The sequence below is a fragment of the Pollachius pollachius genome (assembly GCF_949987615.1).
Source record: "Pollachius pollachius genome assembly, chromosome: 4".
In the NCBI taxonomy this organism is placed as follows: Eukaryota; Metazoa; Chordata; class Actinopteri; order Gadiformes; family Gadidae; genus Pollachius; species Pollachius pollachius.
The window spans coordinates 30529482-30549481 of NC_136937.1; the positions used below are offsets into that span (position 1 = coordinate 30529482).

Sequence of the window (20000 nt, forward strand, 5' to 3'; positions counted from 1 at the left end):
AGAGGAGTGAGGAGCAGTTAGGAGACAGATGGAACTCCTCCTCCCAGTTGACTCCATCTTACATCAACCAGCCGGCTACCAAACTGGAGGCCGCAACTGCGTTAGCGCACGCAGGGCAGAGTGAGTGCGTGTGCGTTTCTGTGTGTGCGTTTGAGAGGGACAAAATGTGTGTATATGCTTGTGTGTGTGTCTTTGACAGTCATTGTTTACGTGTGTGTGTGTGTGTTTTTACGTGTGTTAAGTGCGTGTTTGTCACTGGGTTTATGGGTCTGTGCATGTGTTCAATCCTTCCCTCCTCTCTCTCTCTCTCTCTCTCTCTCTCTCTCTCTCTCTCATCACACCAACGCCACCATCTCCTCTCTCTCTCACACCGTCAGTGGAAGAACCCCCGCCTCCAGCATTGCAATAACTGGAATGGTACAACAACCAGCATTCTTGTTTCCCAGCTGGGAAACAAGAATGCTGGTTGTTGTACCATTCCAGTTATTGCACCACTTCAGTTATTGTACCATTCCAGTTATTGTACTATTTAAGTACGGCCCATCAGAGAGACTTTGGTCTGGTGTCGATGTTGATGCTGGTGAGTGCGGCGTACCTAGCAAGATGCTACGTAGCCTCATCATGCTATCTATCGACATGTTCCCTTAGCCCACCGTCGCACGTCAAAGACATGCTCGGTTTCTACCAAATCACGCCCGCGCACACACAAACGCACACAAAAGTGCACACAAACGCACACCGAGCAAAGCAGTGCAGCTTAATCCAGTGAAGAGCTAGCTGGTAGCAGAACAAAGAACATCGAGATAATCCCTCTACTGGGGACCATATTCCATATCCACACACATATCGCACACACAAACACGTATCACAGACTCACACACACCACAAACTCATGCGGTCACACACAAACACAACCACTTAATCACATACTCATGTGGTCACACACACACACACATGCGTATCACAAACTCAACATTCATCAAATACTCATGTGGTCACACACACACACATGTATCAAACACAGCAATATTCATCAAATACTCATGTGGTCACACACACGCCAGCAACAGATTGCACTGATCAGTGTCAGCAAGGCCGCTGTGTGTGTGTGTGTGTGTGTGTGTGTGTGTGTGTGTGTGTGTGTGTGTGTGTGTGTGTGTGTGTGTGTGTGTGTGTGTGTGTGTGTGTGTCACACACACACATCGTTTAGTATTGAGCCATCTTTGCGGACGCTTTGATCCAGTGTGACTGTGCATTGGGATGGAGGTTATTATGATCAGGTTTAGAGGGCATCGTATTCTAGGGTGCCTAGGGGCTAGGCTGTAGACATGGGGATTTGAACCCCCAACCTTTGGGCTGGGAGTTCCATCACGCGATCCACTACCCTGTCCCAGTTAGTCACATGTGTGTGGAGCTGCTCATGTCAAGAGTACTGAAATCAAGCGCAGGTTCACACTTGGGCGCGTTGGACGTTAAACATGTTAGCAAATAAACACAGTGAACACATGAACGGTTAAAATGTGAACACATGATCACAGTGAACACCTGAACATGTAAACACGTTACACTTGAACACATGTGTATGTTTACACATGAACTTGTTGACACGTGAACACATGAAGACATGGACATGTTAACGCATGAACACATCAACATGTTATAACATGAACACGTAAACATGTTAACAGGTTAAACACCTGAACACATTAACACTTTAACACATCAACACAGCGAGAACGTAAACACCTGAACCCAGTGAACACATGAACACAGCGAACCCATAATCACGTGAACACATGAACACAGCGAACCCATAATCACATGAACAGGTGAACACATGAACACAGCGAACCCATAATCACGTGAACACAGTGAACACATGAACACAGCGAACCCATAATCACATGAACACATGAACACAGCGAACCCATAATCACATGAACACAGTGAACCCATAAACACATGAACACAGTGAACACATTAACACAGTGAACACATGAACACAGATAACACATAATCACATGAACACATGAACCCAGGAACGCCTAGCCCCGTGAAGGCATGAACCCCAGGGCGCGGCCGGCTCACCTGACGTTGACCTTGGGCATCTTGGTGGTGGGGGGGTCCTGTCGGGTGTTTCGGTCCAGAGCCCCCCTCAGCACGGAGCGGACATCCTGCGCGCGCACACACACACACACACACACACACACACCCAGACAGAGACACACACAGACAGAGACACACACACACACACCCACACCCAGACAGAGACACACACACACACCCAGACAGAGACACACACAGACAGAGACACACACACACACACCCACACCCAGACAGAGACACACACACACACACAGACAGAGACACACACACATGGTTAGGACGGCTGTGGGACAATAGGTTCCACACTTACATTGCTAACAGTCAACAAGCATTAGCATCTTTAACCACACACACACACACACACACACACACACACACACATTACCTAACACAACAACAGGGTGCGCGCTAGCCGGTTAGCTTACGCACGCGGTGGGACCGGCGGCCAATTAGCGAAAGAATCTCCAAACGCCAACATCAATCACCTCGCAGAGCAGGAGAGAGAGAGAGAGAGAGAGAGAGAGAGAGAGAGAGAGAGAGAGAGAGAGAGAGAGAGGGTCGGGGCGAGAGAGAGAGAGAGAGAGAGAGAGATCCACTAACGAGATTGGCCGCTCGTCTCTTCCCCTTGCGCTCTATCCATCCATCCTTTCCTCGTCCGCTTCTTCCTTTGCTCTACGTTGCCGTGGTACCAGGGAGGGAGGGTGGGGGGAGGGCTGGTTTGAAACTACGACGACAATAACACAACAGCCCCGGGCTGAGCAAACGACAACAACAAACAACAACAACAAAGGAAGTAGAAAGAGATGGTGGCGGGATGGAGCCGGGAGTCTGGGGGAGAGGAGGGAGTCTGGACCGTCCAGAGTCTAACTGTTGCAGGGACACATGGGAGAAAAGGAGGGCGAGAGAGAGAGAGAGAGAGAGACCGTGGGATACAGAGGGAGAGAGAGAGAGGGGGAGAGCGAGTGGACGAGCGAGAGAGAGAGAGGACGCGACTCAAAATGAAAAGACGGACAAGATGGCTCTACGCAATTAAGTTCTTCTGCCCTGTCACTTCCATTGTGTCACTGCAACACTAATGGATAAAATAATACTCCACCCCCCCCCCCACCCTCAACCAGTCCTCCTAGGCCCCGCCTCTTGGGGAAACCAGCAGCGGACCTTCTGTCACACACACACACACACACACACACACACACACACACTTTCATAAACAATTTGCCATTCGATGCATGAGCAGTATTAACGACCACAACGCTAACACTGAAGCTAACGCCGAGCTAGTGCTAAAGTTAACTTCCGCGGCCCCATTAGCGTTAGCATTAACACTAGTGCTCACATTAAGAACTGCCTTTTTTTTGCGAGACTATGTACACAAACCAATCGGATCATGGCGTCTGCAGTGACCCACTTATAAGGACAGTGGGAGATAATCGCACAATAGAACGCTGCTGAGTGGATGGGTGGGCGGCAGGCTGGGTGGGGGTGGGGGGGGGAGCTGGTGGCTCTATTGTTACCGAGCATCAAGCCCCCCTCCCAAGCCCCCCCCCTCCCCAACCAGGCCAACCTGATCCATTAGTGAGACTAGTGTCCACACACACACACACACACACACACACCAGTAGTGAACTCACAAGCAGTATTCACACACACAGACACCAACTCACACACACCACCTCATACACTGATACAAGCACAAACTGAAACACAAAAACACACAAACTGCTACATAAACAAAAGCAAATACACAACTCACCAACACACACACACACACACAAGCACAAACAAACCTAGCTTATAATAGCACCGTAAGTGCAATCAATTGCACTTGTACACGCAGAACAAACACAGTATTCATTTTAATCCATCCGTTTAAAAATAGCACTGCCATCAAATAATTAACTACAAAATATAAGCAGATACCTTAAGACAAATGGAATGTGCGCACAAAGACAAACACACACACACACTCATACACACACACACACACACACACAACGGAAAGAGATTACCATAGTCTGACTCTAATCCATTCTCCTCTTCATCTTAACAACAAATACAAAACAGCCAATGGATGCCTTCCCCCTGTTAGGAATACTGCTTGCCTCAGCCAATCAGCTCTCCCCATGGCACTTCAAGTTTTTACCGTTTGCAGATTTCTGACTTACTTAGAACCAAGAAAAACAGAAGCCTGTCACATTTCATAACTAATTATATTTTCAATTAGTGAGTTTACTGCCGTTCAGGGTTGAATCACCTCCGACACGTCATGAATCATTTCATTGATTATGATTTAGATTTTCATCAAATATCAATGAAAAATGAATGTATGTAGTAGCTAACAAAAAAAAATAAAAAGAAATGTCACAATAAAAGTATGACATAGACTAGTATTGTCTGCTTGTGACAACGCCAGCTAATTTAGGACACACACTTTGGGCGCTGGAACTACTGAGGCCGGTCCCCATAATGCATGAGGGGAGTGAGTGTGTGTGAGAAGTGTGTTGATAGGGTCCTCAGTAGGACATGTGCTAGCTCTGCGTCCCCTATGCTATCGCTGGGTCCCACGTGCTACCGCTGCGTGCTACCGCTGCGTGCTACCGCTGCGTGCTAGAGCTGCGTGCTAGAGCTGTGTCCTGTCCTGCTTGCTAGCTCTATGTCCCATGTGCTAGCTCTAAGTCTCGTGTGCTAGCGCTGCATGCTAACGCTGTGTCCTATCCCATGTGCTAGCTCTATGTCCCGTGTGCTAGTGCTATGTCCCGTGTGCTAGTGCTGCGCCAGCTTCTGTTTCTTTAGGGGCGCGGTGTCAGCAAGGTGTTTGGACAACATGACAGATGAGGTGATAGCAGATGAGGTGTGTGTGTGTGTGTGTGTGTGTGTGTGTGTCATGTCATATCAATCACTCGGGCCGGCTTCTTGGACCTGTGATTTATTCACGTGCACTCTCTCAAATAGCAGACACACACACACACACACACAAAAGCACACATCAACGCACACTAGTGGCGGTGGCCTGACACACACAGTAAAGAGGATCATGGGTAATTGATATCGACCGCGTCACACGTGGGAGTAAGGAGGAGGGAACACAGATGTGGTCAAAGTCTAACTCCAGAGAGGAGAAAAGCATGAACAAAAATACGTTGGGAATAATGCTAGACATACTAGGAATACTAATGTTAGATATAATGTAAAAATATTGTTTGAAAGGTAATGGAGGGAGACGAAGGGAAAGGGAAAGGGGGGGAGAGAGAGAGAGAGAGAGAGAGAGAGAGAGAGAGAGAGAGAGAGAGAGAGAGAGAGAGAGAGAGAGAGAGAGAGAGAGAGAGAGAGAGAGAGAGAGAGAGAGAGAGAGAGAGAGAGAGAGATAGAGACCGGTATTTTAACGGGCCCTGTTACAGCATGTCAGCATTGGTGGTTCAGTGGTAGAATTCTCGCCTGCCACGCGGGAGGCCCGGGTTCGATTCCCGGCCAATGCACACACAGACTTTTGATTTTACAAAAGCCGAGCCACCGGACAAATGTACGGAAGTCTGAGATAAATGTCTGTATTATGACACGTAGGCCACGTAGAGTTTGAAATAGCGGGAGAGAGAATGTTTTTAAAAGTAAAGTAAAAAAGAGAAAGAGTGAGTTAGAGAAAGGGTTAGTGGAAGAGATAGAAAAAGAGTGAGTTAGAGAAAGCAAGTGAGAGACTGAGAGAAAGAGTGAGCCAGAGAGGGATTGGGAAGTAATGTGTAGTGAAAAGAGTTTAAAAAAAGAGTGACCCAGTGAAAGAATGTGCAAGAGAAAAAGGTGAGTAAGAGAAAGTTAGTGAGAGAGTGCGAGAAAGATTGAGTGAGTTAGAAAAAGAGGGGGGAAAGACTATTGGTTAAATAGTGAGTAAAATATAGTGTGAGACAGCGAAAGAGTGAGAGGAAATACTGCGTAGGGGCAAGAGTGAGACAGAGAAATAATGTAGATAAAGAGTGTTTAAGGAATGAGGTGAGCGGGAGAAGCAGTCTAAAAAAGTGAGAAAGACTAAGTAAGACAGAAAATGAGAGAGTGCCCGTGTTTGTGTGAGCGTGTATGTGTGAGTGAATGGGAGAAAGACATTTAATTACAAGTTAAAGACAGGGGGACAGAGAGAGAGGGCGATGGGGCCCAACCTTGGCTTGTCGTCACAGCGGTCACTATGACTCAATTAGGGGGGGAGAGTTGGTTTTGCGGGGGGGGGCGTGTATGTATCAGTGTATTGGCCTTAATTATACCTTATCTGCCTTTCAATACCCCCCCACTCAAGAACCCACCCTCCCCCCAGCAATACAGCTCACAGCATGTCTTATTGGGTGTGTGACGGTGTGTGTGGCAATAGGGCTATAAGAGAGAGAGAGCATGAGCGAAAGAGAGAGAGATAAAGAGTAAAGAGGGAGATAGAGAGTTGAGAGAGAGAGAGAGGCAGAGGGTAAAGGGAGAGAGAGAGGCAGAGAGAGAGAGAGGCAGAGAGAGACAGAGAGAGAGAGTAAAGAGGGAGACAGAGAGTTGAGAGAGAGAGCGGCAGAGAGTAAAGGGAGAGAGAGAGGCAGAGAGAGAGACGCAAAGAGAGAGAGTGAAAGCGAAAGAGGGAGCGAGAGGAAAAGAGAGAAGAGAGTGAAAGTGCGCGAGAGAGGTAGGTAGAGAGAGAGAGAATGGGAGGTGTGTGAGTGCAGATGAAGTGATAGTCTATTGATTAATGGAACCACCCAGACTCAATCTGCCCAAGAGCCGTGACAGAAACACACACACACACACACACACACACACACACACACACACACAAACACACACACTTAAGTCTGAGCAGTCTCAGCCCTATAGATTTCACCAAGCGTCAGTTACAGATTACATATCTGGAGAAAGTAATCAATCACTCATTGAGACACCCCTCCATCCCACGGAGCAGTACTTATACCAACGATTAAATCACTCTGATCCGGGAGAAACTTGGATTCGTACTCGCAGGTCATTCATGAGCTGGCCGTGGTTTAGGGGCCGCTTGCTCAAGGGTAGTACCGGTAGCACTGAGGTAATTGGGGTTCGAACTCAGAACCTCCGACTTGGTGTCAACACCCTGAACCAAAACACGGTTGTTCCTCTGATGCTAGCTTAGCACCCATTGTCGTTGTATTGGGCTGCTGAGTGTTGAGACATTCTCCAACGTTAGTTTAATAATTCACACTATCGACAATGTGTTGGAGCGTACTTTATACGTCTTCATACAACCTCTTTTCAAGTGAAAAACTACTTAACTTGCTTTCGTTCAAATTAATTTTTCTTCCATTTCTCAATTTAATGTTTCCCTAATCTTCATCGTTTTATTATATTGTCAATATCCTGAGTGATTTTTGTCTTTGTGTCAATTTGTCGTTTCCTAGCTGACTTGCTTGATTAAATTGTGTTTGATAAACAAAGTAATAAAGTTAATTATCTTAATCATTTCTACAACTACTACCTGTTTAAACAACCTCCAGTTCCAACAGCTTGGAACCATGGTGACAATCGCCGTGGTAACCGGCAATATGGCGGTAAAAGGACTGAATCACTGCAGGGCACAGAGTCTGTCTCCAGATCCTCACAAAACCTGTAAACACTTCACGTAGCTCTCCGATCTACCCCCCCCCCCACACACACACACAGACACACACACAAAAACAGATATTGCACAAAATTGTCCTTTGAAGGGAAGAAAAAAGGGGCACTTGAAAAGCTGACCCTCTTGAAGTAGACCCCTCTGCCTGGGGTGTGTGTGTGTGTGTGTGTGTGTGTGTGTGTGTGTGTGTGTGTGTGTGTGTGTGTGTGTGTGCTCAAGTCTGTGTGTGTGGTCAAGTGTGTGTGTGCCTGTTCAAGTCTGTGTTTGCATGTGTATGTATATGTGTGCATTTGTATGTGTGAAGGTTCACGTCTGTGTGTATGTATGTGTGTGCGTGCGCGCGCTTGTGCCTTTTTAAGTGTGTGTGTGTGTGTGTGTGTGTGTGTGTGTGTGTGTGTGTGTGTGTGTGTGTTCAAGTCTGTGACTGTGTATGCTAGTGTGTGTGTACTTGTGTGTCTGTGCGGGCGCGCGTGTGTGTGTGCGGTGTTCCTCCGACTCCGCTCTGCTCCTCGTCCTCTAAGCCGTTCCTGACTCCGCTCCTCTGCTCCTTCTTCTGAGGAGCAGGAGCAGAGAACCGCGGGGGAACAGTGTGCTATTGAAGTGTGCTTTCCATCCATTACATTCCAAATTGCCTTTTTCTTTCTACCCAAAAGCCTCCCCGAGCCCCAGAGCTCTGTTCATTATCAGTCGACTATTTCACGAGTTAGCAGTCAGGCGGTACGCCCCTCCTTGTCTAAACACATATTTCTCCACCATGAAAGCGAGGCTTGGGGAGGTTTGATAAAAGATGTAAAATTGTACAAATGTTGAACGGTTTGAAATTGAAGACGGATTTCGTCTCTAACCGCCGTGTACATGAGGACGAAACCCAACCGAAACGTCGGCCATTTTGACATCCTTCGAACATTAGCTTTATAATAGACATTATCAACAATGTGATGATGATAACCTCATAATATGATTTTTTAATATATATGGATAGTCACTTTATGTGACCTAGATAATTTCAATATGAATCTTTTAAATTTCAGTTCTTTGCGCTGTATGTTGAAATAGAACGACCAACTGAAATTCTGAATATGGCGGGAAAATGTTAAAACAAAATGTCTCCTACCGCGTCAGGTGCTCCGAGGACTTCATGTGGGGGAGGGGCCATCATTTCCAGAGGCGGAGCCAATGCTGAGTCACTACTGCTCCTCACCAGAAGAGGAGTGTCTGGATGCGAGTGAGTAATAGTGAGAGAGATTGAGAAAGAGAGAAAGAAAACGCATCGATGAACAACATTGCACAGTATTCAATACAGTAGAGAGAAAGAGAATCAAGGAAGGTTGAAGGGGTATCAGTGAATAACCATACATTCAATTTCTCTGGTGAAACACAGGTTTCAATGACGGCGGTTTCTTATTGGCTAAAACTGGCGCAGTTTCATCAGCCAAACTATGGAAGTAAATCTGTGCCACCGGATTTTGAAAATAAAAAGCCATTGAATCCTAGGCACTGAATATTTATGCATTGAAATAACGTATCTGGATTTTTTGCCTCCGAATATAACTCTTTAAAAATGTTTTGCAAATCATTTTCAGCTTTATTTTTCAACGTTGAAAAAATTCAAAATCAAATGTTCAACGTTAAAAAATTCAACTTAAGTATTTTCAACGTCCCCAAATTCAAAATGCCAAAGTCACCTGTAAAATTCAATGTATGAAATTTAGTGTTAACATCCGGGGACCCAAGGAAGAGCAATCCATCCTAGATGCTAGATCGTGGTCAAGCAAGGAGACGGAAATAAGACCGTCACTTGGTTCTTTATTTCTTGATACAAAAGTTAATTCTAAACAGCATTTTACAAAGTAGCCTAAAATAGGAAATTCTCAAAGATAAATCAACGTCCTTAAACACTGACTGTAGCTTTTTATGGGGAGAGAGGCAACGGTGTTGGACCTTACTAAATGCCCTATCCATTGTATCGGTCTGTAAAATGCTAATCAAATAAATTATAATTTATTTATTAAGCCCATTTAATATCAAGGTGAGGGGGGGGTGGATCTTATCTTTTATTTATGTTTTTGTTACCCACCGTTTTTTTGTTTTTTTTACTGCAGTAATAAACGATTAACTAATGCCTGTATGTGAAGTGTGTGTGTGATTGCAGTGACTTGGCTGGATTTACATTCAGCGTAAGAGTAATTGTAGTGGGTTAAGGAGCCCAATTAATTAGGGCACCAATTTTTAACGTGGGGGGGATCCGAGGTCCCTTTGCCTACGTTTGATGTGCTGCTGGGGCGATCTGAAGCCCGCCGCCCATTGTGGAACGAGGGCGCAGAGCCGACAGTATTGCGCAACTGAAGCGGCAGCAGCCTGTAGTTCCAGTGGAAGCATGGCGTGCCTCGGGAAGAAGCGCCCGACGGCAACCTGCTTTTAATTTGTCATCCTCATATCTGTATCATGCCACTCGGTGCGGAATAGGGTTGGCTCTGCACGCTCGTTGGGCTCTTGTTATGCCACCACTGAGGCATATCAACCGTTTTGCTACAGCCACTTAACGCCGCTTTTTGCGCCCAGTGTCACAAAACGAATACCCCCAATCCGAGTGATCGAAGTTTTAGGGTCGTGCATGTTTCCGCACATCAACGACTTCATGCCTGTCTACGCTTCAAACTCGTGCATGTTGCAGAAAATGTACAACAGCGCCCCCTGGTGTCACACTTTTCGGTGGGTCGCAGAAATCTGTGTAACACCCGCTCGCTGTCCTTGCTTGACCGCGATCAAGCTTCTAGGATCGATTGCTCTTCCTTGGGTCCCCCGATTTTAACGCTGAATTTCATACATTGAATTTTGCAGCTGACTTTGGCATGTTGAATTTGTAGACTTTGAAAATATTTGAGTTGAATTTTAATGTTGAATATTTGATTTTGGATTTTTTTTTAACATTTTTTAACATTTTTACATTTATTTATTGAAAATTGTAAGGGTTCAATTCAGAGGCAAAAAATCCAGATACGTTATTTCAATGCATATATTTTCAGGGCTTAGAATTCAACGGCATTTTATTTTCAAAACCCGATGGCACAGATTTACTTCCATACCAAACAAAATGACAGGAGGATCACCAGTCAGAACAACAATATGTTTTTTTCTATATATATCAAAAGGCAATAAGGATTAGATACATTTCTGCAATCTTCCAAAGAGGCAACTCTTTGGAAGACACATCGATTTTGTGTCTTGGAAAGAGTTGCCAATACAAAGTTGAACACCACTCCATCCCCTTCTCCATACAACCAGCTGTTGCTGTCAAACACACACACACACACACACACACACACACACACGACCCCCAGGCCACTGAGTTGGGGGGAATCTCATAAAAAGATTGCCCTATAAATGCCCGGTGAAGGAACGAGACAATTTTGCGCCTCGGCCTTCGAGGACAATAAAAGCCATTTTTGAGCTCAATCTAATTTAGAGACAGTGGCTGGATATAACCCCCCCCCCCACACACACACACACACACACACACACACACACACACACACACAGGAGGTCAGAGGGCACCACTGCTGCCGTTTTAAAAACGGCCCTGTGAATGCTGAAGGTATCTTCTGAGGCCGAGAGACTTGTAGGGTAGGCTAGAAATTAATGAAAAAAAACAAGAAAGTGATAGAGCAGTTTTCTCTGAGCAATAGCTACGTAATCAAATACTTTCATTTCATTTCATTTTATGTCGTTCAGAACGACACCAACTGTTTGTGTTATGCACGTCTGTAGACACAGAGGCACAGAAAAGCAAAACAAAAGTTGACATTTGTCAACTTCCCCAAAAATAGAAACACATTAAAATGATGAACTAGCAGAAGCTAATGAATGTGAGGCATGTGACATATATGGTGATTTAAAATGTATTTCCAACACAATGAAGTCACAGAGAAGCAGTTAACCATGACGGCAGCCATTTTGCCATCTTCAAGTAAAATAGTGATAAACTAACAAACGAATGGAGGGCTTGTGATTTATATTGCAAGGTAAATGTTGTATATCCAACACTCTTAGGGAAATGTCTGTGGGGGGAAGTAAGAAAAAAACATCAAGGAAGATAAAAAAGATGCTATATATTTTAAAGCTACGAACTAACAAGACTGTGATGCCCTTCACTTACATGGGGGCCCATTCCACACGTGAGGTAAATATTAACGTTTCAAAATGTATTAGGGAGCTTTAAAGCAAGATATAAAAGCTTTAGATGTGTTTTTTTTCCCCTTAACTAAACCTGAGGTTGCGTTTCGGAAAATAGTGACACCTTATGTGTCAGAAGTATTAGTGCTACCACCCTTATCCAGTATTGGATCGGGGGTACTGCAGGTGGTATGTAGGATTTATTCTTGAAATAGATACATTAACAATAACAGTAAATAATATAATCAATTGAAACTTAATGTATAACAAATATATTTCATTAAATACAGTATCATGGCTCCTTACTATTTTTGAAAATCGTGTTGCTTTGTGCCTTCCATCATGTTTTCCATTGTAATGTTTTTCATTGATGATTTGTATTGTCTAAACACATTTTGAGGAAAAGCAGTGTTGTTTACTTTCTCTTTTCCACGGTTTCCTACAGGCCAGGCCTTCGTGCAGTAATACTTGTGTACAAATATGTCTGTAACTCTTTGCTCAACCCCTGAATGTGTATCCATCTATTTTTAAGCATTGGAGTAGCTCTGCGAAAGGTCTTGGGGAGAATCTATCAGCCCCCCCGAGGCCAAGGTTAGGAAGCACTGATCTAAACGAGGCCCTTTCAGAACCTTACATTCTGGAGGGGCCCCCACAGGTTGGTAGGACCTTAGAATAGCTTTGTTTTGTTCACCTTATACTTTTATTTTACATTCCTAGGTAAATGTGTTAAAAATGAAGTTCCTGCCTCTGTGAGGCATTCTGAACGGCTGTTGTGTTTGAAGGGAGACGTTTATATAAGCCTGGTCTTACAGGAAGGCTTTCAGCAGCATAATTGGGTAGGATGAGCCGGTCAACAAAAGTCCATAAATCTTTCTAACCTTGACCAGCTCCTGTGTGGTCACGGAAGACATGCCTGAACTTTGCAGTGAAAGCTTCTCTTAGCAAGAACGCATACACACACACACACACACACACGCACACACACACACACGCACACACACGCACGCACACACACGTTAAAAACAACACACTCCCCTCAGTACGGACAGCTGAGCACAACACTACCGGTCCTCGAACGCTGGGACTTCATCAACAACTAACCCTTCTACCCGGCCCCCTCCGGCCCCCGGGGGCCCCAAGTCATCGCTCACACCGGCCCTCCATAAATCCTCCAACGTTTAAACCCCCCCCCCCCGAACACACACACACACACACACACACACACACACACACACACACACACACACACACACACACACCTCGACGCAGCAAGACACCATCAAAACTCAAGTCCCCCGTCATCAATCCTGCCGGACCCAGCGGCACACCGCCGAGACACACACACACACATGTGCTCGTGTGAAGCAAGCACGAGGGCGGGCCCCTTGAACCTTGACCTCTTGACCCCTGACCCCGGGCTCTAGGCCCTTCAGGGAGGTGTGGAGCAAGGCCCACGAGGACTGTGAGGGGCTATAGATTAGGGTGGTCTCGGGTCAGGTGCTGCTGCTGCTGTTGATGTGGATGGGGAAACGAGAGGCTTCCACCGGGGGGACGTGATCAATAACCCCCCCACGTCGATGGAGGATCAGTGGAGAGTCTTTGTGGGTTTTTGTGTGTGTATGTGCGTGCGTTCTCGTGTGCGTTCGTCTGTGTGTTCTTGTCGGCGTGCATGCGTGTGTGTTGTGTACACGGTGGGTACATTGAGTGTGGTTTTACGTGGTGTTGGGTATCGACCCAGATTGAACGCCCTGCCGCCTGTATCCATCGGCACGGATACGGAGATCTTATTCATGATTAGCCGACACGTACAGGGAGAGGAAAAGACAACAACGCCGCATAGCTAAGTGGTTTACCAGCGCACGTGTTGGAGGAGAGATCTAATAAATCTTTGAAACGCACATTAGATAAACGTGGCCTTTGTCCTAATCCCCAAAATACAAAAAAAGGTCAAAGTTATTTATAAATCAAAAGCTCCTGTCTCCCTTTTCACAAGAACTATTTCTGTAGGAGCAAAAAAAAAAAAAAACACAACAACAACAATATCCCATAATGCATTGCGCCCGCCAAGCTACAAATAAACCCAAGGCGTCGAAGGGGGGCAACGGTCGGGTCGGGTCGCAGGATCAAACCGTCGGTTATTGAAGCGAGGTAATTACCGAGAACAGCTCGGCGCGGCGGCGGCACCAAAGCAGGCGGGTGTGCGCGGCGCGAGCCTAGCTAGGCGCGGGCGTGCGGTATTTTTAGCACAAAAAAAAGTTGCAGACACGTGTAACCCTCAGGGAGGCACAGGGGGTTGGGGGGGGGGGGGGGGGGTGGTAACGAGAGGCTGGTGCGCCGGTGGGGTGGGTGGCTCGCCTGATGCTACGGAAGCTAACTCGCGCGGCGCTGTGGAGGCTAACTTGCTGCACTGCGACCGCGAGTATCAGGTGCTGCCACCTGTTCCTATCACACCGAAGATACACAACTAATAACACACACACACACACACACACACACACACACACACACACACACACACACACACACACACACACACACACACACACACACACACACACACACACACACACACACACACTTAAACAAAGTGTAGGTAGTGAACTGATCCAGAGGAAGGGTGAGTTAAGGACACAATAGGGTTTTGTGGTTTCTGACATTATTAAGTCATAGAGTTCACTTTAGCTCAATCAAGATGGAAAGCCCTTACGAGCCCACTGGGGATAGATGCTCCAATTACAGGGACGCCAGACCAGGGGAAAACATTATTAGGTACACTGGGCTTTTATTTTGCAAACCACGATTGTTATCAGCACAAAACATGACAGAGTAGGGGTGCAGAGGTTTTGTGGGTTGCGTCTGAATGTGTGTGTCTGTGAATGTGTGTGTGTGCGTACCCCATCTCCGACACAGTGACATGTGATGTAACAAGGCGGAGTTAGGCAACGGCAGAACAATGAGAGGCTTTTATTTTGAACGCTCCCTCCCTGCCAGTGTCTGGGGATGGTTATTTTTGCATTTTCTCTAGCTTTGTAGCTCTGCCTGTGTGTGTGTGTGTGTGTGTGTGTGTGTGTGTGTGTGTGTGTGTGTGTGTGTGTGTGTGTGTGTGTGTGTGTGTGTGTGTGTGTGTGTGTGTGTGTGTGTCAAGGGGCCAATGTTCTTATTAAAAATAGTTCAGATGTACAGAAGGATTGTGCGTTGTGCCATCGTTGAATGTGTGTGTGCACTTCAGAGAGTTGTACCATGCGTGTGTGTGCTTACCATGTGTGTCCCGTTGTTAATATATGCGTGTATGTGTTTACAATGTGTGTCCCGTTAATATACAGTATGCGTGTATGTGTTTGTGTTCGCCTGTGTGTGCATTGGCGTGTGTGTGTGTCCTCGTGGGTGCGGGTGTGTGTGTGCATTGGCGTGTTTGTACATGTATGTCTGCGACTGACTGAGTGCGTGTGTGTGTGTTTACTACACGGGGAGGCAGGTCTGGTATCCATGGCGATCGATAGACCCGCCTTGGCCTCAGGTGCAGACGAGATAAGGACTCTTCCTGTGGGAGGGGGGGGGTGTGTCCATGTGTGTGTGACGAACAATCAGCCTGATAAAACAACCCAGTCGACCTGATCTGGGGGCAAACAAGAGGGTACACATCTCTCTCTCTGTCTGTCTCTCTGTCTCTCTGTCTCTCTCTCTGTCTGTCTCCCTCTCTGTCTCTCTCCCTCTCTGTCTCTCTCTAATCCACACAAATACTTGCTCTCCATCTCACACATCTCTCAAAGACAATGCACACTAGGACATCTGTGTCCATACGACAATATTGTCCGACACAATATTGTCATTCTAACGTACGGGAGTCCCGCAGCAGGGGAAATATGATATAACCCGTCCACAACCGTGGCGTTGAAGCCGTGTGAAGCCTTATGGCCCTTTGAGAATAGACGGATTGCTCAAAGTAAATATATCCTCCATCATCTTCTCCACCAGACACACACACACACACACACAAACACACACATGCATCCACACGGACATGCACATGCATCCAGACACACACACACACACACACACACACACACACACACAGATGTCAGGGGACTGACGGACACACAGAGATGTTAAGTGGCCCACAGTCAAATAAAACTAAATCTTGTTATGGTGCACAAAGGAGAAAATGCAAATGGGAGGGGCCTTTTGTCATCGAGACACAAACGCACAACCACACACACACACACACACACACACACACACACACACATCTTCAATGAATACTAATAGATTGAAGAAGCCGGCTAGTTTTAGTGTAGCATTGTTGAACTTGCACGTGTGCTCTTTTGCATGTGAGTGAGAGAGTTTGTGTGTGTGTGTGTGTGTGTGTGTGTGTGTGTGTGTGTGTGTGTGTGTGTGTGTGTGTGTGTGTGTGTGTGTGTGTGTGTGTGTGTGTGTGTGTGTGTGTGTGTGTGTGTGTGTGCGCATCTAAATGACAAAAGGCTGCTTATTGCATCGGTCTCGGTGTACGCTGGGTCACCACATAACTAACTTAGTCAGGGTTCAGCGGGACGGCAACGTGCACGCATGTGTGCACGTGTTTGTATGTTTCTGTGTGTATGCGAGTTTGTATGTTTCTGTGTGAGTGTTTCTGAGTGAGTGTTTCTGAGTGAGTGTTTCTGTGTGTGTGTGTGTGTGTGTGTGTGTGTGTGTGTGTGCGCGTGTATCTTTCTGTCTGTGTGTGTGTGTCTGTTTCTGTGTGTCTGTCTGTGTGCGCGAGTTTTACGTTCTGTGTGCGTGTCTTTGCGCGACACACAAACTAAAAAGGGACGCCATTCATCAAGGGGTCTGCGCTCGGCCGCGCGCCGCGGGCTACGCTAACGGGGCCGCGCCGCTAATCTAGTTAGCGGCGGAACCGCGCGGAGCGGGCACGGAGCCCGACCAATGGAAGGAGGGGGAGAGGGGGGAGGGTGTTTAATGGGTCACGGTCTGGACGCCTGCTGACTCTCTGGCCGGCTGGCTGACTGACTGACTGGCAGGTGTTTGAGGGGGGAGTCGAGAGGGGAGGAGGGGGAGGCTGAAATGGCAGAGTCAGTGATTGAGATGGGGGTTATGGGGGGCTGGGGGCATGAGGGGCGGGGGGCTTTAATGCACACACCAGGGGTAAGGCAGGGGGCAAGGCGGGGGGGCTTTAGTGCACACACCAGGGGTGAGGCAGGGGGCAAGGCGGGGGGTAGGCGCTGGTGTTTGTCTGTGTGTGTGTGCCTGTGTGTCAGTGTGTGTCTGGGTGCGTATGTGTGCGTGTGTGCGTTCGTGTCCGTGTGTGTGTGGGGTGCATGAGTGCCTGAGCGGTGTGTGTGTCTGTGTCTGCCTGTGTGTCAGTGCGTGTTTGTGCGTCTGGGTGCATATATGTGTGTGAGTGTGTGTGTGTGTGTGTTTGTCCATATGTGTGTATGTGTATGTATAGGAGCTATTCCCCAGCTGACAGATGCAACTGATACAATAGAACAGACAGAGCCCTCGCCAGACTGTAAACGTCCCTGACTGTATACGAGTCAATGTTGAACTCGGTAGACAAAAGAGGCTTTGGCATCCCAGACGCAACTCACGATCTGAATATGAACTCTTGGAACGAGAGATGAAAGGAGAGCGGGAGGGCGAGGGAGAGAGTGAGAGAGCGAGAGAGAGAGAGAGTGAGAGAGACAGACAGACAGAGAGAGATCGAGAGAGAGCGAGAGAGAGAGAGAGTGAGAGAGAGACAGAGAGAAAGAGAGGGCGAGAGAGAGAGTGAGAGAGACAGACAGAGAGAAAGAGAGAGATCGAGAGAGAGAACAAGAGCGAGAGAGCGAGAGCAAGGGAGAGAGCAATAGAGAGAGATCAAGCAAGAGAATGCCAAAAGCAGAAGGGTGAGTAAAGATATACTGTGAAAAAAATAATGAGAACAAGCTGCAGAGAGAGAGAGACACACACACACACACATACACAAAGACACACACACACACCCCAACACAAATGCACACACACACGCACACCGAACAGACACACACATAGAAACTGTGAGACATAATGCATTGTTAAGAGTTGTTGGCGTCTTAACAAGGTAACTTCAGAACTTTGGGAAACTTCAGTGAAAAATGTTGTTGTGCGACTTCAAAAATAGTCGGTTAACAAATTACCACTCAGTGGAATTTCTTTTCATAAATTCTGCTTACCCAGAATACCCCTCTTTCACACTATGTTTTCTGTTTCACCAGAGGAATACAGGAAGTGTTGATTGGATATTAATTCTGCAGGTGTTTTACCAGATGTACGGAAACACCTACTTCCACGTGCCGATCGTTTTTAAACCTGCTCTCTGGATCTATTTTTTAAGTTTAGCTCAGTATGCGAACGATTATGGCAAAACAATGGCAGGTCAGTTAAATGGACAGTTAAATGGTCAGTTAAATGGAAAAGGCGCTTTACAATACTGCCTAACAATCACCCATTCATGTTCACATTTACACACGACGGCAGTGTCAACTACACAAGGCGACAGCCAGCCCGTCAGGAGGGGTATTGCTCAGGGACACCTCGACACTCAGCTAGGAGCAGCAAGGGATCGAACTAACAACCTTCCAGTTACAGCCAACCCTCTCTATCTCCTGAGCCACATGCCGCCCAGTTCCACACAAGTCCGAAAGCTACTGGATTACCCCTACAAGATCCTCAGTGACATGACACTGAATTCCCTGGAGGTGGCTTTGGACAGAAGTGTCCCCTAAATGGCTAAACATGATCTCATTCATTGATTAGTCAACGGATTTGGAGCACCAAGCATCTGTTGCTCACAGCTCGAGACATCCAAATATTGAGGATGTGTTTTTGAATATTTAATACTTTATACAAATGTTAAAGGCAAATTCAACAAATCCCCACAGGCTTTGGTAATTTTATATCAACATTAAAGGAGCAGTAAGCAATATTTCCTGTAAAATAATGAAGTCAAAAGGATGAAATTATTCAAAACATTCTCATAACAACATGAGGGCCTTAAGACTAGATCAGGCCGTTTCAACCTGCCGGCAATAAAACACTCAATCAGGGCTTGATTTGTATGTTCCTGGTTTGCTGTCCTTCTCTGCCCAACTATGCAGATCAGCACATGATTGGACATCACAGTTTTGTGGGAGGGGCTTAGGGAAGTGTGGGGGGGAAAGTATTTTTTTGCCATCTTTTTAAATTCTTGTCGTTGAGTGGAAATCCCTCTAAATCTTGAAGGACTTATTATGGAATATATAATGAAAACAGAGTAACCAATAAACAAAGAAAATCAAAAAATCTGAATTGGAGTAAAAACAACTTGGTTTTCACCGGAAGACACTTACTGCTTTTGAGAACGGCTTCGTTGACCTCGATCTCCGCTCTGATTGGCTGCTGCGGCATGTAGTGCGAGTTGTATTGGAGGAGCTCCAGGAAAGGGGCGGGGCTAGCGTGCCCATTGGAGGAGACGCTGCCTTCAGGACTGGACGCCCTGCCTCGCGGTTCCTCCTCAAACACAGCCACCAGCTGGGGAGGAAGAGAAGACACACACACACACACACACACACACACACACACACAGTCAAGAAAGAGCCATGGATGCTGGACCTTTTTCCATCTCAGTGTGCAAACACACTCAACAAAGACAATCTGGGTGGGGGAGGATGGTGTTGGCAGTGGAGCTTGGTTATGCAGGCAATACAAACATACACACCGCTTATGCAAGACAACAACAAGCACTTACGCCCGTACAGGGCCGAGAAATACACACGCAATCAGAGACCTTCTACACACTGCGCCCCGCGCAACAGAGGTGAAGACCTGTGATTGTGTGTTTGTTTATGTGTGAGTGAGTGAGAGAATAAGTGAGTGAGTGAGCGAGTGAGTGTGTGTGCGAGAGAATGAGTGTGAGAGAATGAGTGAGTGAGGGAGTGAGTGAGGGAGTGATTGAGAGAATGACTGAATGAGTGAGTGAGTGAGTGAGTGAGTGAGTGAGTGAGTGAGTGAGTGAGTGAGTGAGTGAGTGAGTGAGTGAGTGAGTGAGTGAGTGAGTGAGTGAGTGCGTGCCCCAATAGGTTAATGGTCCACTCCAATCAGATCACTCAGGTCCTAATCAAGT

General features: G+C 46.7%; 2 protein-coding genes across 2 annotated transcripts in view; one reads left to right on the forward strand and one right to left on the reverse strand.

Moving 5' to 3' along the window:
• Positions 1-20000, forward strand: part of LOC307074691 (muscleblind-like protein 2a) — a gene marked incomplete at its 5' end in the record, with an annotated part of 239675 nt that overhangs the window by 104051 nt on the left and 115624 nt on the right.
• LOC307075274 (partitioning defective 3 homolog B-like) overlaps positions 1-20000 on the reverse strand; it is a 53703-nt gene that overhangs the window by 5462 nt on the left and 28241 nt on the right. Inside the window, exons 3-5 of the mRNA XM_079735818.1 lie at positions 19228-19408; positions 8826-8926; positions 2089-2174 (exon numbers count right to left, since the gene is read on the reverse strand). Of these exons, the coding sequence (XP_079591944.1) occupies positions 2089-2174; positions 8826-8926; positions 19228-19408 (368 nt within the window). The remainder of the gene's footprint in view (positions 1-2088; positions 2175-8825; positions 8927-19227; positions 19409-20000) is intronic.